Below are 27,592 nucleotides of genomic sequence, written 5' to 3'. Positions count from 1 at the left end.
CAATAATACTATATATAATTCATCTCATCTGGGTGATTAACAGTTAATAGATTATTTAATAATTTGCTTATAATCAGAGGTAGAGTACTATTTGCATTTGTATTCAAGCCTGTTTATCTCATGACCTCAGTCTTGTATCATTTTCTTTTTTTGTCATTTTTTTTCCACAGCTGTTAATTTTTTCCCATTGTCAAGCAGATGAGAACATATACACTATAACCTTTGTTCTTTTCTCTGTTGAATATGTAATCTGACAAAATAGAAGGTCCATGTAGAGAAATAATAAAGAGAGGTACAGATTATTTACAAGGCGCTAATGAACAGAAGTCCAGCTCCTGTGGCTTCTTCTTGTCCGCACACTTCTCCCTGGGAAGCAACTTTCCCACAGTTGTAATGCAGCGAAGCAGTCGCCGTTTGAAGCCCTTCCCACAGGTCTTGGAGCAGGGGGACCAGTCGCCCACGTCCCACATAGGACAAGGGTCTCCACATGCCCGAATAGCACTGGGTTTTTGACTAGGCTCACAGTCCACCCCAGGCCCACTGTCTGCCCCAAGACACTGCACCATCCTTCTCTGGAGTCCATTACCGCAAGTAACCGAGCACACATCCCACCCTGCTGTCACCCACTTCCCTGGTTTTGATGCGATGTCTTTGACGTATGCAGGTGCGATTTTGTCCTTAAGAATATCTGCTTCTTTTCCACCTTTATTGACTTCACCTTCTTCCCTTAGAATGCTGTTTTCAGCACGTGCCTTTTCTTCTTTCTTTTGCACCTTGTTATCTTTGCTCTCCCGTGGCAAGTAGAAAGAATAGCGGATGCGTGGAGGTGTCATCTGGCCCACAGAAAGCACTTCAATTATCAGGGCTTCACCCAGAGGCTTCACAGCCTGTAGAGTTTCTGAAGACCCAACCGTTCCACTATAGCGCAGCAGACTCCCCTTCACCAGGATATCCTTCTCCATGGCTGAAACTACATAGTTTCCATTCAGCAGGTATTTGCCCTGGCTGTTTTTGACAGCAAGATAGTTGTCATCGCTTGTGATGCCCTTGTAGCCACGCTGCCTGATGTCGATGTTGGAGGATCCCATGGGAAGCATGACCACAAAATTGTAACCATGCCTAGGAAGAGAAAAGTCAGGAAGATTTGAATGAGTTTGGGATTTATTGGAATGTCATCTGTACCACAGAACAAATAACGAGGATGAGAATTTGCAGTATTAAAATGGCAGCAAGCGATTTCTGAGAAATACAGTTGAAAACTGACATCGATATCCACACAAACAAGCAGCTGGGGTTGGGTATCTTTTTTTAAATTTTATGTTTAGTTAAATAAGGGGACTAAGCTGAAAAGAAAATGAATGAATAAATGAATGTTTAGTTGAAATTCTTAATTCTGGTTGGCTGGAAGGTTTGCAATAAAATTATTTATTCAAAGGTCCGTTAAAAAATCTTGAATCTTGGTTGGAAGGTGTGCACTAAAAAAGTGAATCGCACAGTCAGTTTTGATCACAGTTCGAAATAAATGTGCTTCCACCAAACAATAGTAGTAACCATAGCAACCGTAGTTTACTAAGTTGTAAACATGCAAACACGTGTTCAATAGCTGCTAAAACTTGCCTGCCCTCCACTGTTGATTTCATTTATAAACCAAACGGATGGAAAGAGAGATTTAAATTTTGTCATTGATTACCTTAGGTTTTGTATTGTAACAATGTATAAAGTAGAATGTTCTCTCACCAGGGTAGGGTTCACCATCTGTTCGTAAGTTCTTTCTTAAACTAGAACGTAATTTAGTTTGTAACTAAATTCATTCTTACTTCGGTTGCACCACATGTTCTTAAAGCAAACCGTAGTTGGTAGGTTGTAAGCTCTCCGTAAAGTCAGCCGGGAAGTTTATTTATTTATAAGGGAAGTTTATTTATAAACTAATTTCGAGAAGATCACATGCTTATGATTGATCATGGCTGGTCCCACATAAGCCAATTTATGATTCACCAATCAGATAATTTCTAAGTCACCATAAATAACCAAATATCTATACCACAGTCATCTTCTTTTTGAAGAATCCCCCCTTCCACCCCTTCTCCTCCTCCTTTCCTAGATGGGCTACACAGCGGCCCAGTGGTTACCACTGTTGCCTCACAGTAAGAACGTGACTGGTTCTAGTCCCTACCAGGCCAGCTGACATTTCTGTTTGGAGTTCACATGTTCTCTCTGTGCTCATGTGGGTTTCTCCCGGTTTCCTCCCACCATCCAAAAATATGCAACTTAAACTAATTGACTAATCCAAATTGGCATCAAGACATGCTCCTAGTAGTAGTTATCTCTTATTAGCAACCCCTAATTGATCATTAACTACAAACAGCAGGGGAGTTCTTGAGATCCACCTGAGCTCAAACTCCCCTCTCACTCTTCAAACGGGCTTGAGGGTCTTATGAGGTCAGGGCTCTCTTCCGGGACAGCATGCCAAACACACTTTATAATCAATCATCAGCTAAGAGTGAACTCTTGAACCTAAGTTCACTGGTGCTACACAAAGATATTTAGTAGTGTGTAAGTTGTAACTAAGTGTCCCTTTACGTCACAACTAGCCTACGTTTTAACTTAGCCACTTCTGGTGCAACAGGCCCCAGTTCCGTTATGTTTAAATGTCACAGTACATTTGCCATCTTTTGTAAATTATGACTCCGCTCCAGACCTAACCTGCTGACTTCAAAAAGTTTGCATGACTTCGCTTCACTCACATAGGCTTGGTGAATAGGCCGGAGACCTTCTTGCAGTTCTTGTTATCTCCTCCACAGACACCACACTTGTCAGACTTTTTGTTGGATCCCAGTTTTCCATCACAGCCTGCCTTGATGCATTTACCTTGGACGCAGACTGATGAGGAGTCAGGAGAACAAGGTGTACCATCAACAACCTATCAAAAGCAGAGAAAAACTGTTAAAATGCAAACAATCATCTGCATAATTGAGATTATATTTGCTTTTTTACAATCTGTTTTCTTTTCAAAACAAGACATGTACTGATGACTTTAAGTACACAATCAGTTTAATCAATTACGCAATCAACTGGAATTGTAGACTGTTGTCACGATCACCAGCTATCTAAACACCATAGATCGCTGGAAAACATTCACAAGCGCTAGCGTAATACAAATCCGCCATTCATGGACTACAACTTCATACTTGCACTCCGCTCACACACACATGTTCCTCATCCTGACTGATTTAAAAACATCGTCAATCAGCTGATGCATTAGCGGATCAATCACTCATCTGCAAGTTTCGAGTGGATTGATACACAGAGAGTTTAATTTTTGTAATTTAAGAACTCTTTGAAATAAAACTAACATATCTATAACACCCTGACGTTTCCTGAATATCTGTGTATTTCTTTCTAACATTGTTATTTTTTAAATTACAAAACAGTAAAGAACTGAGCATTTCTACCTTTAATTACCATATTGGTCAAAATGACTGCATGCATGTCTGCTACTTTTCGCTATGACTTTAAATATGCGTGCATTTTTTGCCTAATATGATGACAGACATTCAGAGCTTAATTTTAATATCTCAATAGAAGCTTTAATTGTAAATATGATGCAACAATATGACGTTTTATATGAAAACGGTCAGAATGAGCAGTATGGTAATTCTAATAGTTACAGAATGCTAGTTCCCCTGTTAATATAGCCTACTCCCGTGTCCGTGTTAACGCAGATTCTGGCCAATCAAAGACGTAGAAGTAAGCTCAAATCAGGCTCAAATCAGGCTTAAAATCCTGTAGTGTGAACTAGGCTTTAGCTGTATAGTGACATTACAATGCGTTTCCTTGTCTGATTTGTTGTGTTTTGATCCTCGCCTTTTTAATCTATTTATCCCTGTCTGCCGCCTGCCTTCTGACCTCTTGCCTGTTACTTTGACTACGTTTATGGATTGCCTACATACATCTGTTTGCACCTGTGTTGACCATTGCTTATCTGACCTCACTATTAAACCTGCATGTGGCTCCGCACTGCTGTTGTCAGTGTCACATCCCTGGTTACAACTATATTTGAATAAATATCCATTTAGAATTTTGCAACACTGGCTGATTTTAATTGCTGCAATATGTGTGGGACCTAGTTGTGAATAGGAAGAAATGAGTCAAAGTCGTTTCTGTCTCTACTGTTGACAGTTTGTTTTGGATTAGTTACATTTTCGAATTGGAAATGAGACATACTGAACGAATGCAGAGTCTAGTCTTGTGCCTTCAGTGAAGCAATGCTTGTTTTGAAACAATTAGAGCTGTTTCTTCAAACTTTCAGAGCTGTCTTTTAGAGTTCAAGCTCTGAAAAGTTTCTTCAATGTCAAATGCAGGTTAAAACAGCATGTCAGTCTCACAAACACACCTCTAGCCATGCACCAGCCATGACGTAACTGTTGCGTCTGCACACAACTGTATCTCGTAAAGATAGGCCCTTTCACCTTCCTTATCTTTCCTCTCGCTTTCATCAGTTCTCCCTGACCACTCGACTGAGTCTGCAGCGATGTCTGACGTAAGTGTAAAGCAGCCATGAAACAGCAGGTACGCTAACCACATACTACTTCCCTTACATGGCTATGATAATATATGGTTTTAATTTAATGACTCTTTTTCACTTTCGATAAATTCTTCGATAAATGTCTAATAACTCCAAACTGTTCTGATATTGGATGCATATGCTTTCATGCACGACAAGATTGCAAATGTGCTGTATTTGATGGTGTCTTAGGTTCAGCTTGTATCATAATCTAACACACCTACTGACATGTTATATATATAGCCCATAGTTACATGTTATATAATCCTTTAAATATTTTAGCATCCCCTATAATGAACTCAAATATACTTTTCAGTGAGAGAATATCTTATTTATGAGTCACCAATTGTCCTTTTACCTACAGTTATAGTTTTTTGAACAATATATTTTACAATATAACTGTTTAATTAGTGCTGTGCAATTAATCGAAAATTTGGTTTTGATTTCGATTGTGGCTTCTAACGATTATGAATAAAGATTAAGCGAGATAAAACGATTATTACATCATATAGCGCCCCTTTCCAGTTGTTCACATTTGTTGCTCTGCAAAGCTCAGTTTCATGTGAAAATGACTAAAAATCATGTATTGTAATGTAACTTTTGCAGCATGGAATGCGCATCGTTCATTGATGTACATTGGAATTATTCATGTTTTTAAAAGCGCAAGAGAGATCGCATGCTTTTGTGTGTGTGCGCTCAGCCTCAGATACAAGCAGAGCACACACATCTAAAGTCATCTTAATGTGAGCGCTTTAATGGTCAAATACATGTAAATTTGTGTCAAAACGTGGTGTTTAGTGATTATTCATATTAACCCTCATTTGTGTAATAAACAAACGAGTTGAGAATCAAAAGACAAGTGAAAGTGAAACCATAAATCAGAACCGTACTGCTCTTAAAGTGACAGCGCGCAATATTCCTGCTGCCAACTGTTTTTATCATTAATCAAACAACAAAAGGACAAAATCACTCTCTGCTCTTGACTGAAGGACTTTTGTAGCTATAATTAAAGTTTTTTCTTACAGTGAAGATGCTTAAAGCACTGTTGTTTTTTCATAATTGTATTCTATTGTATTTATTTCCCTTTCCTTATTTACAGGAAGAAAAATAACTATAAATATATACAGCTGAAGTCAGAATTATTAGCCCTCCTGAATTATTAGTGATTTATTATATTTTCCCCCCAATTTCTGTTTAATGGTAAGAAGTTTTTTTTAACCCATTTCTAAACATAATAGTTTCTTCTGCAGACAATCAAAAAAATAGATTGCTTAGGGGGGCTAACAATATTGATCTTAAACTAGTTTAAAAATATTAAACCTGCTTTCATTCTAGCCAAAATAAAACTAATATGACTCTTTTTTTAGTAGAAAAAATATAAGAAAATACTGTAAAAAATTCCTGAATCTGTCAAACATAATTTGGGAAATATTTATTTAAAAAAAAACAAAATCACAGGAGGGTGAATAATTTTGACTTCATCTGTATGCTGTTTTGAATAATCGTGATTACAATTATGACCAAAATATGATAGATTTTTTTCCACAATCGAGCAGCCCTATGTTTAGTTTATTTCAAAATACATATTTTATTGCTTACCTTTGGTGCAAGAACGTAGAAATAGCCCGTTCCGTTTGCCCTGCAGATCAACTTGCACATATCTTTGGCCGAAACACCAGAATATTTGGGCACCCACACCACAGAAGAGGTGAGCCGGTTAGTGTTCAGACTGAACCCATTGTACGCCTCACACTGCTCCTCACGATAGCTCTTGCCTAAAAAAATAGGCCAGATGTAAGTAAGCACATTCTTCAAATCTTTTTTTTTTATAGGTATGCATTCATTTCAATTTAATTTGCAATCTTGAAATAATACAAGTATCTATGTTTTGGAAAGATTGTAAACCTGTGTCAGGGCATGGCGAAAGGTTGCAAGAGCGGTATTTGACCCTCACTCCTTGGCAGTATTTTCCTCCGTTGACTGGCACAGGATTGTCACACTCTCTCTTTGACAGCTGAACTCCTCCTCCACAAGTTCTGGAGCAGCTACCAAACGGCCCCCATTTACCCCATTTGCCATCCACCTATTGGACAGGAACAGGAAGGAAGGGTTGTCACAATTCACTTAACCTTTGAACATAGAGCATCCCTTGACAGAAGACCCCATTTAACTCTAAAGCCCAAAAGACTGAGCTACCAGCAGGACTCACACATTCACAGGTCACATGCAAAATCTGTAAGCAACAGGCCAAATAAACCAAGTTACAGGTCAAGCGGAAGACATTTATCAGGCTGACAGCGATATGTCAAGTCAGTGATGTCAGCAGGGGTGTCGCTAGACCCCATTTACTGGGTGCTTTGAGTAATGCTTTGAGATATTATTTACTTTACATGCAAAGTGTATTTCTTAAGAGTGGTAATTCCATAATAAAGACATTATTCCCTATGTGCAACCGAGCCAATGCTGAAGGAAGCAATGTAGTTTGATCAAAAAGCAAACTGACTGTCGGCGCCAATAGCCTAGTGGTTAGTGCATCGACATATAGCACCCAGGTGCTCGCGACCACCCGAGTTCAATTCCTGGCTTGGGGTCCTTTGCTGATCCTTCCCCTCTCTCTGCTCCCCATGCTTTCCTGTCTGTAAATCTCCACTGTCCTGTCATTAAAGGTGAAAACCCCTAAAAATGTATTTTAAAAAAAAGCAAACTGACAGACGCGCGCAGAAAACCATACTCGTTCTGCTTGACACTGGCACACTGCTCTCGCTTCCAGTGTGTCCCGGTTGTGAATATGCGCATCGAAAATGCTCATGCATTGTGAAACCGGCGTAACAGCCTTTTATGCAAAGTTGTCAGCACACAGCGAGTTTTGCAAGTCGACCAAACTAAAGTTTATATAATATGATGGTGATCTTACTAAGCATGCTTCTTGATAGATTTTTTTGTATGAAGTGAAAAAGAGGGATGATGAGTCATGGAGGTAAGACTTCATAAACAAGCCTGATCTCACTAGAAGTATTTTACGTTTTGTCCGTTTAATGGCTAATTCGTACGAATTCGTACAAGTTCAGTCGTATGAAAATGTATGATTTTAAAAAGGAGGCGTGGCACCTAACCCCATCCCTAAACCCAACCGTCATTGGGTGATGAGCAAATTGTACCAAATAGTACGAATTAGATTGTACGAATTGATACGAATTAGCCATTAAATCAAAAGGTTACGAATTGCCGTGAGATTGTGTTGAATAAACCTAATTCTCTGCCATGTGTCAAGTCTAAGTTGACAGATAATTTAGTAACACTTTACAATTAGGTTGTATTAGTTAATGCATTTACTAACATGAACAAACAATAGCTGTGTGGTTGAGAGCATCCTGACCAGCTGTATTACTGTGTGGTATTGCAACGCTACTATCAGAGATGTGTGAAGTTACCTTAGTTTTGGCGAGCTCCTGTTTGTCTATGCATGTTCCACGCATGCAGAGCTGTCCATCCCCACAGCTGGTTCCATCTGCCCATGGAAAGTGTCGTGTCTGGCACACCAGTTGCCCGCGGGTCTTCCCTGTACACCATAAGCGCTGACATGGTGCCTGCATGAACGGGCATGGCTTTGATCCAGCACCGAAGGCAAGTTCACATTGCCGCTCTAAACCATACGATGCACCGGGAAGTACGTCTGGAAGAGCTAATGGTTTCTCCGGTTGATCCAGCAGGCAATCGCCTGTTAAAATTAAAAAGTTATAAACAAAAAGTTAGTCTTATACAGCTTTTTTCACAGCAATTTAAAGACTTTTTGGTACTCGTATAACCTGTTCCCACAACGGTTTTATTGAAATATACAGTAAGTATGGTTTCTTGCTGCAAGAAACTAAAGTTTGACAAGATGACTGGAATGTGGGCATGATATATTTACTTTAGATTTTTGTTTATCAGAAGTGTAAGTTTGTATATATACATATGTCTTAGTCTACAGAGGGCAAATACCAGTCCTGAGAGGAGTTCTGAATCCCCCAGTGACCCCACTGTAAACCTTCACAGAAACAGTGCAGTCAAACAGTGACGTCAGTTGCCAGGCTGTTTTAACATAAATTCAGATCACAGAATTGTTGGAAGCTGCAATGTGAGCTGACCTTGAGGTGTCTATTTCTTTGAAAGCTGCTTTTCAGAAAGCAACAACACTCATCATCACTCTGTATATGCCTAAGCATGCTGCCATCGGAAAAAAAAAACGTTTGGAAAAATTTAGAAAATGTTTTTACGCTCAGCAAGGCTGCATTTATTTGGTAATAAATGCAGTAAAACATTGCAAGGTTGTAATTTTTGTCATGATTATTTCATGATTTGGTTTCTGAAGTTCAATGAATTTCATTTCGATCAATTAATTGAGTGAGAAATTTAACATTTTCTTAACTTTCACATGGAATTACTAAAGATATTTTATTATTCTGAAACAATTAAAATACAATTGCATTTACGCGGATCTAGTTCAATGGGCCTTTTGACCTACTGTAAAAATACCAATACATTCTTAGGCTTCTGAAATGTAACAGCCAAAATTGTAGGCATACAAGAAATGCACAGTATGGTAGGGGTGTCAAAATTAATTGTTTCTTCAGTGCACCGCAATTTATCTCATATGCGCTATGTCGCAGAAATCAGCAGTGATCACCTTGTCCGTTTATCAGTGTCACTTATCGGTGAACAGCGCCAGAGCGTTAGAGCCAATCACAGCCCTTTCTGTTGAGCATGTGACCAATCATAGTCATTTAACAACTCCCTCGACAATGCTCAAAAAGCGGGATAATATTTAAATTTGTTTATTTGCTATAAGTGCTCATGCTGTTCTGTGCATTTACTTGAGTTTTGTTTGATGCAGAGTGTTTTCTTTCAGCAGGTAAAATGAAAGATACAGTTCATATATTTGACTGCTTGTATTAAAGAACAAGATTGTATTACAAAAAGACATATAAAATGTATTTAAAAATTATACAATTTAATACAAGAATTCTTGTGCTGTGAAGTAAAATATAAAATTGTGTATGGAAAGCATTGTCAATGCACCAAGATATCGAATTAAACTGAATCGATGGAATGATGACTGAACCATGAGACCAGTGTAGGTTCATATCTCTACAGTATGGCTTTCTTTGACTTACCATGTCCACTGTCCAGGTAGTCTGTGATAATAGCAGCACTGCATGGGGACCAAGGACTGGTGCGATTGATTCGGATTAGAGTGGGGGACATCATGTGATTGTCCTGCAGCTTTCCAAAAACCTCCTCACATGCCTTAACATTATCATGTGGCATATTGAAGACATGTCCTGTAGCAGAGAGGAACGACAGAAAAGAAATTAGAAATGACAAGAGACAAACAAAATATGTCAGCACTCCATTCTGGTGTGAAGGCACCATCTCTTGGAATTATTCAAATGTAGGTTTAGATTTTTACTTGAGAATTATTCCAATGCAATTTTCCTGTCAGCAAATGCACCACAGCTATGCTGAGTCACTTTTACAATACCTCCAACAACTCCCCACATTTCCTCCCTGGCCTTGGAGGAAACGTTTGCAAAACCGCCTATGAGGCTTCCTACGGGGAAACAAACCACTTCAATAGAGCTTATCTATCCTCAGCTGCTCCACCGGGCTAATCTGAACTGAGTGAACATCACCTCAGGGAGATTGTTGTGGAGACTCTCTAAACGATTTTGGATACTGAAATGACTGGTTTTATCCCCACATATTTAGTCTGGTTGGCAAGTGTTCAGTAATGAGACTTTAGCACCTTCAAGTCTAATAAATGACAATTCAATTCAATTCAATTCAATTCACCTTTATTTGTATAGCGCTTATACAATGTAGATTGTGTCAAAGCAGTTCACATAAAAGGTCACAGTAAATAGGAACAGTGTAGTTCAGTTTGTAGTGTTTAAGTTCAATAGGTTTGTTACTGGAGATTCATGTCTGTGTTGGGAGAGAACATTCGAATGGGGTTTTACACTGGCACTATTAGAATTGTATAACTACTAGAGCGGCCATAGCAGTTATTTCGACCAAGTCGTCATATTGTCACGTCATACTGTGTTTACATTGAAAACTTTTATTGAGATATTAGATTAAGCTTTGCCTGTCTGTCTTCCTATTCTCTAAAGTCATTAGCCAAAAAAGATGATCTTTTTGGTAACTAGACTTATGATCATGCCTGAAGTAAAGTTGTTTTACTATGGGAAAGTTATGTTTTTGTTAGCAATAATTAGCTTGGCAACAAAGTCACTTATATTCAACGGCATGGGAATAAGTAGCAGACAGTCAGGGGTCTACAGTCAGAACATGTAGAATGCTCGATTCACAAAGTGATCACACTTTTAAACAGGTGAAACTTTTGCAAAAAAAGTCTAGAATAGTTTGTGATACAGTTGGACCATTAAAGCTTGCAACACACAATTTTGCCAATCGGGTGGGAAGTTTGATGTGTTTTCCCCCTTTTTTACCATTGGCTAAACATCTGAGGCTTATACTAAATATTGATCTTTCTGAGAAGAGCCATGGTTTATGGTTGCCACTGATTAATTTTTTTCTTCTTCTTTTAATGCAAGCTCGCTGACAGCTTCTACAGAAGCATACATCACTGTTTAGCAATCCTGAAACTGTAGGTCTTTCTTGAAAGGTTTATATGTTGTCGTTAAAAATCAATTTCTCAATGGAGAAAATGAATGGGATTTTAACTGCCAGAACCCAACTGTTGTGTTTTGTACATCTGTTTACACTTACCAAGCTCATGGGCAGTAGTGAAGGCAGATGGCAAGCCATCATCTTCAATCACAGAACAGCTTCTTTTGGGATCACACATGGTGCCAACATCTGCCATACCCAGTGTGTCGCACGTCGAGGATCCGCACAGGTCCTAGATCAGTAAAACATAAACAAATAGTTGTCATCATTGTTGGCAGTACATATTACACATACCCATATGTGACTCTGGTCCACTAAATCAGTCTTAAGTTGCACGTATATTTGTAGGAAAATCTAACAAAACACTGTACGAGTCAAATTTTATTTTATGCCTAAAATCATTAGAATGTTAAGTAATGATCATGTTCCATGAACACATTTTGGACATTTCCTATCATAAATGTATCAGAGAGTGTTGGGTCGTTGCTGAACGATTTGTTCATTTTGAACGAATCTTAAATGTGATTTGGGAATGATGAATCCTCTCATGGAGTGATTAGTTCATCCGTGCATGCGCACATTTGTGCAGGTGGTTTCGTTCATTTGAGTCTTCTATCGGGTTTGAGTCATGAAGAGTTTATCGGGTTTGAAGACAGAAGCCAATCATATGCATTTAGAGCAGGAAAAGGATTTGATCAAGTTCATCTCCTGAGTCCTCGGTTTGAGTTGTTCTTTCAATAAGTGAAAGGCAGAAGCCAATCATATGCATTTAGAGCAGGAAAAAAAATTGAGTCATCTCTTTACATGCCGTCACGTGATGAACAAATGATTCAAAAACCCAAAGACACAAAAGGTGAACTAATCATGCGCCCTTCCGGCTCAGACTGTGTGCATTGGTTAAGATTATATGTGACTGTCAGTGTCACCAGAACAAGCCACTCAAATTTGAAAACATGAAGAGGTGAGCTGAGCAAAGAGACAAAAATACCATCATAGACTAATGATGGTTTTGACTTGTGTGCAGTGCCGTGCACAGACTCTTAAATGGGCAGGTGCTCACAGGGGCAGAGCAAGCTGAACTGCTGCTGTAGGCAAAGGACTATGGTGGCGGCCGTGAAAATCACACTGCGGGAATCACACTAAGTAGGGGGGGGCTGCTTCTATGTAGTGTGATCAACCTTTGTAGATGTGTTTGTAAGCAACTCGTAACATTTGAATAATATTTTGGGGGGGTTGGTTGGGGCAGTAGCTCTAGCCACCGGGCCACCCCCCTTTACACGGCCCTGCTTCTATGTAGTGCGATCCACCTTTGTAGATGCTTTTGTAAGCAACTTTTAACATTTGAATAATATTTTGGCAAATTGAGCGAAATCACTCGGAAAAAGATGTTCCTTTCGATGAGCGGGACTCATCACTAACTTCCTATCACTAGTGTCAAAACTTAATTTTTTCATTAGCAATATGGATTGCTAAGAACTTATTTTTGGACAACTTTAAAGGTGGTTATCTCAATATTTAGATTTTTTTTGGTACTTTCAGATTTCCAAGAAGTTGTATTGTGTCAAATACTGTTTTATCAAAACAAACCAATCAATGGAAAGTTTTAGGTATAATTGTCAATTGGGGATCACATATTTAAGTAAATGTTAGTGTCATTTTTTTATACATTTTTTTTAACATTTAGCCTAAATTTAATTATTGAAGTTATATTAACTAAGTTTAGGTGAGTTCAAAGTTTAAATTCAAACAACATACATGTAAATACAACTTAAAAATCCAGCTAGCATAACTAGCAAAAAGAAAGAAGCAAAAAATGGTAAAAGGCTAAAAGAATGTGCTTTTGACTGACATGGAAATATTTCAGATACCCAAAATATCTCTAATTTGTGTTGGTGTAAAGTGCAGTATCTCCATCCAGAAGAATTTCCGACTGACCTATATTGTGTTACCACAGTTTAAAGTGGATTTGCTCAAAATATCTGTTGAGCCCGACTGATTCAACATCATAATAGCAGGTTTGTTGGTCAACCTTATCCCACGGTGCAGCACCCTACCCCAAGCCCCAAAAAAAGACTAGCACTGACTGCGGTCATAACCTTAGCATTAAAAGCAGAGTTTCTGTCTGGCCACAAAACACTTAAAAGGAACAGTAGCTTCACCACAATCGAGAGAGACCATGAACAACTCATTTAATGCTCAAAAACATCTCAGAAACTCAAAGGCTCTGACAGCTTTGAACAATTTTTACATTTGATTTGTCTAAGCTGAAGTCTTAAGTCTGTTTGACATACACTATTATGCATCTTATATACATTGTAAATTTAATAAGGATGAAAAAGTTGGTCTGAGACATGCAAGAAAGGGTTGTTTCTTTTCTTCTATTAACATCTCTCACAATCTCCCTCACATTTTTTTTTCTTTTTGGTTTGTTTGACCTAGTTCTCATATCCCCTCTGCATTTCTTAATGTGTGAGAATCCAGCTGTTAACTCCCAAGAATCATCATGGGGCTAATCATAAACAAAGTTGAGTTGAATTTTTTTTGACAATTCCTCCCTTGATCAAACATGAAAACCAGGTCTAAATCCTTTCCTTTTACACTAAGGCATCTGCCACAAACAAAGTGGTTGGAAGTGTATTCCCTTCAGTCGAAATGTAGCATGACAAATCATCTCCGGGATAGGTAACAAATGTAAAACTTCACATTAAATAATGTGTGAAACAAACACCACTGTGCAAAAATGGCATCCAGCAGAAAAAGCCGTTGAGTGAAATGACTCACTCTGAGACCTGAGTACACTCTAAGAATAAAAACACTGCAATGTTGCCTGTTATAACCTATTATTAAATGAAGGCATCATGGCTTCATCCCACGAATGCATGTAACAGGAAAGGTGTGACCTCTCTTTCGAAATCTCTCCAGCCAACACTGCCTCAACACCAGCTGCTTTATGCACAAGGTTTTTTTAACTTCACATTAGCACTTAAACGAGCCACTCTGCTGTAGTTACAAGCATACACAAACCATCTGAAAGCAGGCAGGGTGCTGATTGGATTATCAAGATCTTGAACAGTTGTGGTTGTGCAGTTTTGGTATTTAAGTTATTACTTTGGTCTTAACCAAAGCACCGTAACCATTGTTATGTGAGTTACTTCAAATAGCTATTAATTATAAATGACTAATTACATCATTAAAATGTATTTAAAAGTATTTTCTAATTACAATGTCTTAAACGTATTTTATTTACTCATTAGGTAATTTAATTACTTGACCCAGCCATACTTAAAATTTCTATAAATATTAAAGCATAGATGATAGAAACTCTTTTAATTCTTTACGTTTGAGTTAAACAGGGCCTTTTAGCAGTTGTTGATAGATCAGCTATGGTTGCGGCCGGAAGTTAACGAGATTTTTTTATGTTATACATTAAATTTCCCATTTATTGTATTTTATTGACTACTGCCTACTGATACCCCAACCCTAAACTCAACAGTCACAGTACTGTAAAAATAAAAATTATTGTTATACAGTGTTACAAAAATGAGGCTATATTGATGTTTGTATCCGCAGCTGTATCCTATCTAGCCTATCTATCTACCCCTTTTAATTAAAAAAAAATAATACTTTAAAAAAATAAACATAATATGTATCAAAACATACATCATATCAAAAAAATGACACCATATTTAATACATACCATATTTTCATTGAGCTATATAGCCTTATAGTTTCCAAGACTATAGAATATACAAGACATGTCACTCGTGTAGTTTTGAATGGGGAAAAGTGTACCGGTCATATGGTGAATAAAGCCCCGCCTACTAGTACAGGAGCCAAATCAGCGATCGATATAGACTGAAAATTCTCTGTGAGGGGCTTGGACTAGACGTAAGTTTCAGCAGATTTTGTGTGATTTGAATGTTTAGAAGTAAATCATGTTGCTTAATTTTAAAGAGTTCACACTTAGCTGATGATTGATTACAAAGCTTGTTTGGCATGCTGTCCTGGGAGAAAGCTCTGAGCTCAGAAGACCCTTGAGCGCAGGGGTCCCTCCCTCCCGCTTCCTCCCAGGGCGAGAGGGGAGTTTGTGCTCAGGTAGGTTCAGGTAGGTCTCGAGAACCTACCTTGAACCCCCCCTCCCCCCCTTTGTAATTTGCTATGTAGAGATATACTGCTGGTTAAGAGTTCGACTATAATGTTAATTTAGATTGAGCAATTCACTTATAACACATTGTTTTTAACTGTGCGAGGAAATTGGAGAACCCGGGGGAAATCCACGCAAGCGCGGGAAGAAAATGTCAACTCCACACAGAAACGACAGCTGACCTGTCAAGGGTTTGAACCAGTGACGTTCTTGCTGTGAGGCAACAATGCTAACCACTGGGCCACCGTGCCACCCTATAGACGGAAAGGTGGAGGAGTAGGGGTGGAAGGGGGGATTCTTCAATTCATTCATTCATTTTCTTTTTGGCTTAGTCCCTTTATTAATCCGAGGTAGCCACAGCGGAATGAACCACCAACTTATCCAGCACATGTTTTACGCAGCGGATACCCTTCCAGCCGCAACCCATCTCCGGGAAACATCTATACACACTCACTCACACTCATACACTATGGAAAATTTAGCCTACCCAATTCACCTGTACCGCATGTCTTTGGACTGTGGGGGAAACCACGCGAACGCAGGGAGAACATGCAAACTCCACACTGAAATGCCTACTGACTGAAGGGACAGTTTTAAATTTCTCATTTCATCACACTCAAGTGTTTCTAAGCCTTTCTAATTTTATTTCTTCTGTTTGAACAAATGTTAGAAAAAAGCAGTCATTGACATCCATAGTAGGGACAAAAAGTATGACAGTTTTTCCCCAACAGTCTTCATTATGTCTTCCTTTGTGTTCAACAATGAAAGAAACTCAACTTTTAAATTCAAATAATAAATAATCCAGGCAGCATGGTGGCTCAGTGGTTAGCACTGTCGCCTCACAGCAAGAAGGTCGCTGGTTTGAGCCACAGCTGGGCCCATATTTGTGTGGGTTTCCTTCAGGTTCTCCAGTTTCCCCCACAGTCCAAAGACATATAGGTGAATTGATTAAACTAAATTGGCTTTAGTGTATCAGTGCGTGTGTGAATGGGAGTGAATGTGTGTTTCCCAGTACTGGGTGGCAGCTGGAAGGGCATCAGCTGCGTAAAACAAATGCCACACTAGTTGGTGGTTTATTCCACTGTGGCAACCCCTGATAAATAAAGGACAAAGCTAAAAGAAAATGAATGAATGAATAATAAATAATCCAATTTTGAAGCACCGTGTGTCTTATTCACATATCACCAGCAGTTCATCTCTGACTGTTTGTGTATGTTCATTTGCAATAATTTGCAGGTTTTCTCTGTGCCTCTTGTCATGCTTTGGTAATAAAATAAGCTATGGTTCCTTTTAATGGATTCTAGCCATCTGTTTTTTCCAGGTGGAGGAAAGAGAATTAGACTTGTTTCAGGATCTGTTTTAGTTAATAGACTTGTGCACCCACAACGGTAGATAAGGAATAAGAGTAGAGACTTTCAAGTCATTTCAGGTAACTTATCTGTCCATTGTTAGTGATCCATTCTCTATGTTTGGTCAGAAATCTCTTTATCCTAAAACAGGGGGAGAAACTCACCCATATTCTCCACAAGCAGCGCTGACCCAATTGGCAACCAACATCGCAAACATACGACTTTCATTATGCCTTTATAAAATCCAAACTGTTCCATATGTGCATTGCTCTCTCTCTCTCTCTCTCTCTCTCTCTCTCTCTCTCTCTCTCTCTCTCTCTCTCTCTCTCTTCTCTCTCTCATTTTCTCCGTTCCCTCTCTCCCTAACTCTTGCCTTTCTTCACACTTTCTATCTATATCATTGTTGTACTTTCTCTGATAAACTATCTAACACTAGCCCTGCAGGGCGGTAGTGGTTATATAGTTAGCCACCCGGGTAGATGTTCACTTCCAGCAGAGTGTCTGTGCAAACAAGCACATAATTAAATACAGGCCACACTGCCATTTAAACTGCAGAAGTTGTAGTACTGCAATATTAGAAAAATGAGACGTTTCTTGAAACGATTGCACTATTAGTCAACTATTATTTGATGTCTTTAGTTTTCCTCATCTTTTTTTTTATCTTTTTTCCGTTCCACCATTGCCCAAAAAGCAATGAACAGTGTCTCTTGGATTGTGCCATGTGATGAACTTGAGAACCACATCAACTGCAAAAACAAGCTCACATGGCAGTCAACAAGCTCCAAGCTAGTGATCATTTTCAAACCAAATATGCCGTTATATAAAAATAGGAGATGTGCCTATGTAGCCCAAAGCTGTTGGTTACGTTTTGTTTGCCAGCTAGCGTTTGATGCTGGCAGCTTTTGCAACAGATCTAGCAGTGATGTATTTCACAAAAAAATGTTTAAAGACTTCTTGTGTGTCTAAGATAGATGTCTGTGGTTGCTGGTGCTATCTGTGTGAGTAATGCGTTTCAGTACAGAATATCATGCAAAAGATAAAAGGTTGCGATGGCTCAAACTTGGACTTTTAAAGGGATAGTACACCCAAAAATGAAAATTTACTTAACTTTTACTCACCCTCAAGTGATTCCAAATATTTATGAGGATTTTCTTTTTTTTGGTGAACACAGAAGAAGATGTTGGAAATGTTGGAAACTGGTAGCCATTGACATCCGTACTATTAAAACAATACCATAGATGTCAGCTGAGTTTCCATCACCCTGTGTTAATGCGCATTTAGAAATATCACATGAGAAACAAGTGATGGAAATTCAGAATTTCAAATAAAAAAATCAGCAAAAACGTTTTTACGCACAATTGAGTTGTATTTGGACTTGTGCAAAAATGGATCAATGTGAATAATGAGAAATGGAAATGTATTTCCAGACTAAACTGTGATGTAGCAAAGATTACACCCACATGACTAATCAGTTGTCTCCATCCTGCTTGCTTTGTTTAATGTTTCGTTGCTAGGTTACCAATACTATAGTCAGCCGCTCTAGCAACCTAATGGAAATCCACCTAGTTTGCATTCTCAATTTTTGTGTGCTTTGAAAAGATTCACTTCATCTGGAAACCTGGCTAGTGGCTACTGGTAAGTGGAGGGTGAGAAAATGATGACAGAATTTTCATTATTGGAGTGAAATATCCCTTTAAAGATAATTAAAGATAATTACAATAGCTTAATTAAATGACGAATCAAATAACCTCACAAAAATATATTTTTTCATCTTTAAAATTGTAATATATACACTCACCGGCCACTTTATTAGATAAACCTGTCCAACTGCTCATTAACGCAAATTTCTAATCAACCAATCACATGACAGCAACTCAATTCATTTGGGCATGTCGACATGGTCAAGACGATTTGCTGCTGTTCAAACTGAGCATCAGAATAGGGAAGAAAGGTGATTTAAGTGACTTTGAACGTGGCATGGCTTGTTGGTGCCAGATAGGCTGGTCTGAGTATTTCAGAAACTGCTGATCTACTGGGGTTTTCACGCACAACCATCTCAAGGGTTTCCAAAGAATGATCAAAAAAAAGAGAAAATATCCAGTGAGCGGCAGTTCTGTGGAGACAAATGCCTTGTTGATGCCAGAGGTCAGAGAAGAATAGCCCGAGGTATTCAGAAGAATATCTCTGAACACACAACACATCGAACCTTAAGGTGGATGTGCAACAGCAGCAGAAGACCACATCAGATGCCACTCCTGTCAGCTAAGAACAGGAAACTGAGGCTACAATTTGCACAGGCTCACCAAAATTTGACAATAGAAGATTGGAAAAACGTTTCCTGGTCTGATGAGTCTCGATTTCTGCTGCAACATTCAGATGGTAAGGTCAGAATTTGGCATCAACAACATGTATCAAAGGTTCATGCTGGTGGTGGTGTAATGGTGTGAGGGTATATTTTCTTGGCACACTTTAGGCCCATTAAGACCCATTGAGCATCGTGTCAACGCCACAGCCTACCTGAGAATTGTTGCTGACCATGTCCATCTCTTTATGACCAGAGTGTACCCATCTTCTGATGGCTACTTCCAGCAGGATACCACACCATGTCATAAATCACGAATAATCTTAGACTAGTTTCTTGAAAAGATCTCAATCCAACAGAGCACCTTTGCGATGTGGAGGAACAGGAGATTCACATCATGGATGTGCAGCTGACAAATCTGCAGAAACTGTGTGATGCTGTCATGTCTATATGGACCAAAATCTCTGAGGAATATTTCCAGTACCTTGTTGAGTCTATGCCATGAAGGATTAAGGGAGTTCTGAAGGCGGTACTAGTAAGGAATACGAAGGTGTAATAAAATACAGTACTACATGTAACTAACATTAGAGTAGCTATTAACAATATAAATCTTGAACTTTTCATTAGTGTTTTAGAAAGTGATTAAACTCCTTGATTAAGGCTGTATTTAGCAAACACAAATACTCTACAGATGTGCATTTCTGTTACTATGATGAACGTATGAGTCAAATTCGTCAAGCGACTTGCTGTTACCAATCACCGAAATTTATAACTTAAAGATCTATTATGAAATAACAATAATGTTCAACATAATGTGAGATTTATGTGGATATATTTAAAATGTACACATAAAGAAACATAAAAATAGATTGAATTTGACATAAACACATAACATTTTCAGTAAGGCTAGCTATTGTATCTCATCGGATTCTTTAGAAGTCTTTAAAAGACTTGTAATTCTGTTAACTTAATGCTATATTGCTTTAGGCGACAGTGTGCAGATAGCCTCAAGTTCCTCTAACTGCTTCTCTAACAACATGTGCATGATGTAAACTACAGTTCGAATGCTGCAGTTGCATGTAAAGCTTTGTAAATCCGTCTTATGTCACTATTGTAATGGTTACGTTTTATGTTGCCATAGCATGCCTCTCAGTTTCTCTCTTGCATCAGTGGCCTAGATACAATTCATGCTCTGGTTTTTATTAAACACAAACTGCTGCAATTTTGCATGACTGGCCAACTGTGATTCATTTTGGGACTTTTCTTGTTTCTTGCAACACAATGTGCTTCTTAAAAAATACATTTGCAGCCATAATATTTAATTGGTGATTAAAAATACCTATGCTAATCCGCTGCTGGTTTTAATGCCAATACATCATTTGACCTCAAAAAATGAGGTCACAACAGGAAAAAGAGATGTGTTTTTATTCTCAGAATGCAGCTGGGACTGAATCTCTACAGCAGGTGGGCCTGGACATAGCAGGCACTTAGGTTTGCGCTCTCTATCTTCTCCTGCTTGCACCACCCTCAGCCTCTCCCTCATTAAATATTTGTAATGAGAAACAGACTGAAGGGAATGCGAGGAGAAAGAGGGGTAAAGTGTCAGATCGCTCCCAGCTGGGCCTGTGGTTAGGGGAAGCTCCCCGCGAAACTGGACACATCCCGTTAGCGCGTCTCATATAAGTCCTGTAGGAAACTCCCTTCACCTCTTTTGTACACACTAGTCTTGCTGACATAAACTGCTTAAAGGAAGAGTTCTGCCATCAATTGCTCACCCTCAAGTATTTCAAACCCATTTCATTAAACACAAAGGGAAAATGTTGCTGCCAATGAGATGGAGTGTATATTAAAGTTTTCTGAATATATACAGTAGTGTAAGGTGTGTAAAGAGAACACAAGGCCTTATTGACATTAAGAAGTGGATTGGTTTGACTGAAAAGATACAGTATGAATCATTAGAATGATTTCTTCACATTCTACTTTCTACTTATGAACTCCCTCTGACTAGAGCGAATAACAATTGTTCAATCTGCATCTTATCATACGGCTTTAGAAAACTTGTAATAAAAGTGTCATATTAACTACGTTTATAATCCTTTTATGGTTCGTTTTGAAGCTTGAAAGCTTCAGTCCTCATTCATTCTAACTGAATGGAAAATAACAACTGTCACATTAAAAACAAATGTCTGGGTTTGCTACACTTGAAGATTTTTTAGAACTATTTTTAGGAGTTTTTCACCTTTATTGCAAAGGACAGTAGAGTTGAGAGAGGAAGGGAACAAGATTGGCAAAGGAATCAAACTCAGGTAGCCTTGTTGGCGCACTTAATCACTTTGCTATTGGTGGCGATCACTTGAAGATTTTAAGCCAGATTACAGATGGTCTTAATTTGAAAGAGGGAAACCTTTCATAACTAAAATTACATGACTTTCTTTAAGGGCTGGGACACACCAAGCCGATGGTAGACTATTGGGCTTTGTCAGTCTGTCGGTCAGCATCAGTTCGGCTAGTTGGTTTGGTGTGTTCAACACGTCGCCTCTGGTCTGGTTAATGTCAGAGCTTGTTGACTTCAACCTGTCGAATCGGCATTGGCTGTTGGCTGAAGGATTGCGGTTAGTCAGCAATGAATCAGAGTGCAAGTTTGACGGAGTGAAATGACGTACCCAAGTAAACAATTCAAGTCAAGGAACACAAAGAGGCCAGCTGTCATTTCGCTGCATTTCTCAAATATTTGCAAATGATATGGATTATTAGATTATCTTTCATATTTGCAGAAGCGAATCCCTCTGTGGTGAGTGACAATTACTGTGATAATGGTACTAAATGCTGCTTTGTTTATGCTTTGCCCGCGCACATTTTGGTCTCCTGTTGTGAACGAGAAAACAGATACTGACATCCATGTGTGCAGAAAGACACATCCTCCCATGCAGGTGCAGAACGCACTCTCAGTTCAGTTGGCTTTCATCCATTTGGTGTGTACCAGCCTTAAGAGTTTTAGTGACAGTCAGCCACTGTTTGTGGAGACCATATTAAAATTAATTAGAATTGCCAAATACTATATGCTACAAATCGCAAAATTGTTGCAGTGACTTTTCTAATAAAATAATATTTTTGTTTTTTCAAATGTAAAAATATGTATTCGACACTTACAGTAACTGTATACCTTTACCTTAAAGCTTTATCCATTACTTTTTTTAGGCTTAAGTTTGAAGGCTTGCCTTCAACCAGATTTGCACTCTAACTACTTTGGCTTGTTCTTGTTTTTGAGAACTTTGGACTTTTTGTCCAAAAATACTTAGTTGTGGTCAGTCCCAATAGCCTAGTGGTTAAGTGCACCGACATATAGCACCATGGTGCTCACTAGTTCAATTCCGGCTTGAGGTCCTTTGCTGACCCTCCCCCTCTCTCTGCTTCCAATACTTTCCTGTCTGTAACCTGCACTATCCTATTCAAATTAAAGGTAAAAAAAACCCTGAAAAATCATTATATTTAAAAAAACGTAGTTGTGTTGTATTATTATAATTAAGGCTGCACGGTGGTGCAGTGGGTAGCACAATCACCTCACAGCAAGAAGGTTGCTGGTTCAAGCCCCGGCTGGGTCAAATGGCATTTCTGTGTGGAGTTTCCCCCACAAGTCCAAAAACACATGGTATAGATGAATTGGGTGAGCTAAAATTGTCTATAGTGTGTGTGTGTGTGTGTGTGGATGTTTCCCAGTGATGAGTTGCAGCTAGACAGGCATCCGCTGTGTAAAACAAATGCTGGATAAGTTGGTGGTTCATTCCGCTGTGGTGACCCCAGATTAATTAAGGGACTAAGCCGAAAAGAAAATGAATGAAAAAATGAATGTTATGATTATTCAGGGTAATGTTCCTGATTGAGTAGAAGCCTCCCCAATCCTAAGTCAAACCTCATTCACACTACGAGCGACTCGCAGCGGCAAAGCAACAAGCGACATTTCAACAGAGAGTGATCGACTTCTGGCGACCTCCGTCTATGCGAGCAACACCGACCGTTGGCGACCAGGTGGCCGTGTCGAGCGACGTGACAAAACACCAGAGGAGCTAATGTAATCCTCTCTCAGCTCACTCAGAGGCTGGTTGTATTCTTCTTGCTGTAGACTTACACAGACCTGTTTGCAGCAGGTCGCCACCCAGAGCGACAGACAGCTACAAAGTCACTGCTGGTGTGAATGAGGCATCATGAATATTAAACATTGTTTGATATTTACAACACTTGTTTTTGAGGTATTACAGCAGCAATCACACAAATATGCTGATATTTCACTGATAAATCATTCAAACAGCAGTTTGTGTTACAACTTGTGTTTGTGGAATTGCCAAAATCATTACTACAGTCAGCAGGTGGGTATCAGAATCTGGCCAAATCTTCAAGGAGAATCTACACGTTCATATCTGCTAAATATGTCTATGTTCAAAACTGTATTCCTATTATACTGCTCATTTACAGTACGACCTATTCTTTCATTTATCTTTTTCATTTATTCATCTTTTTTTTTTCCTTCACTTTTATTTATGCAGCCTTACATTATGTCACCGTACTCAGGTTGGAAAGTTCCTCTTTTATGTAGGTTAGCAGATGCACAAGTCTAACTCCTCTCCAATTCTACTCGATTTATCCGAGCAGAGCATGGAGAAACCCGACAATCTCCCTCTGTCCACAGGGAGTAATGAACATAATGAGTGGAAGAATGTTGGGAGTAACTGTGCTCTCTTGCTAAAATGCTTCATAAGTTCCCTTTGGAGAAGAAACAATAAAACATTTACTCCCCTCAGAATGATTCACCACAGCTGTCATCCAGACTAGGCAGACACGACTGGTCTGGATGTCCAGCTCAGGTCATGTGTAACTGCAGCAGATTACCAAAGCACACAATGGTTGCGCTCATCTGGCGTGCTTGGAGCTGGATATGTTTTCACACATATGAGAGTTCCTGAAAAACAGCTGACAGCCTCAAATGAGTTCATGTGAGTTAGTAAGGGTGAGTCGGTGCAAAGTAGGAGTTTACAGATGTGTGAGTAAAACGTTAACCTCGGAGACTAAGCTTTGTGTTAATACTGCCCTGCTCAGTGTAACTGATAAACAGCTGATAGCAGGGCTGAAGTGAATGCTCCATTTAGAGGAGATGCTTTAATACTGCAGTGGGTTTAAATGAGGGCAAGGTGTGATGTTGAGGAGGGTTCATTTAGCAGGTTTGATAACCAGTAATATCAGAATACTGCATGGTTATCATTCCAGTCTTCATTACAGACTCACTGGAAAATCCTGCCTATGGCAAAAGTTCTGTAAAATTATAATAGGTCACTTTTTGCTCCTACTCCATTCAGTTAGTAGTAACCAGTGCATAGCGCAAACTGTGTGAGCCCAAGAGGAGGGGAAGGAAAGTTGTATCAAAATCCACGGACAAATCTGACTCTCCTTTGCGTGCACGTGCATCACGCTGCGGTTGCAGTTAAACGTAGTTTATCGTGACACTTTTATCGCTCGTTTTTTTCGCAATTGACAGCAAGGACAAACATATAAGTGTTGTTTAATTGACAAGCACCACCTAATTATGCTGAAAATAATGTAAAATGCCAAATAGGACTAATTTATACCCCATTTTGAATGTAAAACTGTACTATAATAGTTAGCATAATCTACACAACATTCAGTGCAGTGTGTGGGTGAAAGAGGGGCAGTTTCGATGTGATCCGGTTGTTGTGGTTCTGTCACCGCTGGCGTTGGTTGCTGCATGGTAAAAAATTATGACAGGTAAAGTAACTAGGTTAATTTCAATTTAAATCAATTATGATTGAAGTGGCGCAGTGGCGCAGTAGGTAGTGCTGTCACCTCACAGCAAGAAGGCCGTTGGTTTAAGCCTCGGCTGGGTCAGTTGGCGTTTCTGTGTGGAGTTTGCATGTTCTCCCCGTGTTTGCATGGGTTTCCTCCTGGTGCTCCGGTTTACCCCAAAATTCAAAGACATGCAGTATAGGGGAATTGGGTAACCTAAATTGTCCGTATTGTATTTGTGTGGATGAGTGTGTATAGGTGATTCCCAGTGATGGTTTGCAGCTGGAAGGGCATCCACTGCGTAAAACATGTGCTGGATAAGTTGGCGGTTCATTCTGCTGTGGCGACCCCTGATTAACAAAGGGACTAAGCCAAAAAAATTTATTAATAAATTTAAATTAAATAAAATATTTATCTAATATTTTGGCAATTTTTTGTGCTTTTTGGCAGGTTTTGGACCGCTTTTGTGCTGGAAAAGTCAGCTATATCTGGCAACACTGATCACATCTTTTTTGTCATATTTAGAGATTGACAGCACCCATACACATTAATGTTAACACCATGAAAAAGAGTGGCCAAGATATTTTTCCCATTTTGTGTCCCATAACAGTAAGAAATTGACATAGATTCATTGAGAGGCTGAGTAAATAGTCAAATTATTATATATATATATATATATATATATATATATATATATATATATATATATATATATATATATATATATATATATATATATATATATATATATATATATATATATATATATGTATTTATTTATATATTTATTTATTTATTTTTTATCTTTGAATGAACTTGTAAAGTCTGTTTGGCTTGTCAGACATGCCAAGATGTGATCTCGATTTTGTTCAAGATCCGCATCAAGATACTGTTGTTAATATAAAACACTCCAAATGTTCAATGAGATCTGCATATTATTCTGCTAACTTAAATTATATCTTTGCTGATTCAGAGCACACATTCCTACTCTCAGTGCCAATACAAACTGTACCAGTAGCTTCAAGGCAGGCCTGACCCATGACCTTAACAACACTTATAAACATGATGGGAAGCCCATGGCAAGTCCAGGTTAACAGGAGAGCCTGCTCTTGTTGCAGCCTGCCCATTACTCTGTGAGACACAAGACATATTTCAGCATCTAACTGAGCTTAATACACAAACATGTGTTCAGATGTTACCTCTTTCGGAGAAAACCCCATTCAAGCCGTTTTAGTTTTATTACATCATCCCATTGTGCATTTGTTTACCCACAAACACATGATTAAAACAGCATATTTATGTGTATGAAGCGCACCTTCAGATTTAAAAGCTGTTATTACAATGTCATCATAAATCATGTCTAAATTGGTTTGATTATTGGGTAAGTAAATTGCAGTCGCCTGTCTGGTGTGCAGTTTTGTTTCATGTTGCAAACCATCTTGATATAATTACCACCAGATACATTAGCCGGATCATTCTCTGATTCTCATGCTGCCCCCTATGGTGGAACCGCGCTTTACACCTTACCTGTTTAGTGAAGAGGATCGCCGTATCCCAGTACTCCGGATGCTTGTCATTGTTTTTGTTCAGCTTCTTCTGCCAGGTGCAGAAGTTACGCAGGGTCATCGCCGCGTTCCCGGAAACCTTGGGTCCTTTCTCTTCCTCGTTAATCACCATAAACTTGACAACCACGATGTTGATGGAGTTGAGAATGGTGGGGTGCTTGTAAAGCTTCGCCGCCACAGACATTAAGGTCAGCACATAATGCTTGAGGTCGTCACCGTGGAATTTGGCCATGGATTCATCGGCAACCACTAATGTCTCTACATAACGCGGAATGGAGACGAATCTTTTCGAGCGGTTTCTCAGAAATGACATAGTGACGTTAGTCATGTGTTGTTCCTTCAGGTGTTTAAACTTAGCCAGGGACTGTGCAACGGTTTGAGTCGCATTGCTGTCCACGCCGCACCTTGACGTGGAGTTTCCACTCAGATCGGCGTTAGATCTGCGTCTGATGACATGCGCGGCTTCGTTGTCTCGGTCTGTATCGTTAAAAGCCGGCTTGATGAAATATTCCCAGCCGTCGTATCCGAATGCGCCCTGGAGCCCCTTGCACAAGCTGAGCGCAGCGTAGGAATAGGAATCTGAATTCACCTCACCGGCATAAAAACACCGGCTCAGATCTTCACCGTGCGCGGAATTGCGCGCAGCTGAGTCTGTGCGCGCTGAGAAACCTGGAGCAATGAAGCTGGAGTCCGACTGCAATTCGAGTACAAAATCTTGTTCAAACGCACTTATTTTAAATACAACCTTGTGCGGCAAAATATTGTCCTCAGCATCTACTAAACTGTTCTTTACATGATCCATTCTGATGGGCACGCATAACTGGCTCTGCATTGAATTCACCATTCCCCATTGAGCGTAGAATACGTTTACAAGAAGAACTGACCTTAGCAACAAAAACATGTTTATGCGCTTGAAATGGGTTTGATTTGTAAAGCGCAAAATTGACACAGTGAGATGTGAATGCAAGAATAATCCAGGATGCTGCTGCACTACAATGTTGTCTTTGCGCGTCCACAAAGTGTGAAATCCGCCGGTCTGTTATCCATCTCTCTCTTGTACCTGTATATTGAAGCGGCTGTGCTCATCTGTCGCCTTTATGCTCGCGCGTCATGTGTAAACATCTAGCGCTTGTAATCAGAAGATTTTGGGGAGGTGCTCGAGTGCGCTCATTGGGTATTCCTCTCAGTTAAGCCCGCAACTAC

The 27,592-nt window shown here is 39.2% G+C and overlaps 1 protein-coding gene across 1 annotated transcript; it reads right to left on the bottom strand.

The window, feature by feature from the left end:
- On the bottom strand, window positions 1–27,592 carry adamts15a (ADAM metallopeptidase with thrombospondin type 1 motif, 15a). The gene is made up of 8 exons (XM_056457913.1): window positions 26,352–27,592; window positions 11,336–11,468; window positions 9,718–9,885; window positions 7,996–8,282; window positions 6,470–6,647; window positions 6,164–6,339; window positions 2,745–2,920; window positions 1–1,119 (listed from the first exon to the last, which is right to left on the bottom strand). Exons 1-8 carry the CDS (start codon window positions 27,288–27,290, stop codon window positions 300–302), a joined length of 2,877 nt encoding a protein of 958 aa, XP_056313888.1. The 5' UTR covers window positions 27,291–27,592; the 3' UTR covers window positions 1–299.

The sequence above is a fragment of the Danio aesculapii genome, chromosome 5 (genome assembly GCF_903798145.1).
Source record: "Danio aesculapii chromosome 5, fDanAes4.1, whole genome shotgun sequence".
NCBI lineage: Eukaryota > Metazoa > Chordata > Actinopteri > Cypriniformes > Danionidae > Danio > Danio aesculapii.
This window is presented reverse-complemented; position numbering and strand designations above follow the sequence as displayed.

Excerpts from the sequence above, each read along its gene's own strand:
- adamts15a (XM_056457913.1), bottom strand. The coding sequence starts at position 27,290 with ATGTTTTTGTTGCTAAGGTCAGTTCTTCTTGTAAACGTATTCTACGCT. Across the intron at positions 6,648-7,995 it reads AGGAGCTCGCCAAAACTAAG|GTGGATGGCAAATGGGGTAA; the intron begins GTAACTTCACAC and ends CCTGTCCAATAG. Across the intron at positions 2,921-6,163 it reads TCTACGTTCTTGCACCAAAG|GTTGTTGATGGTACACCTTG; the intron begins GTAAGCAATAAA and ends TGCTTTTGATAG.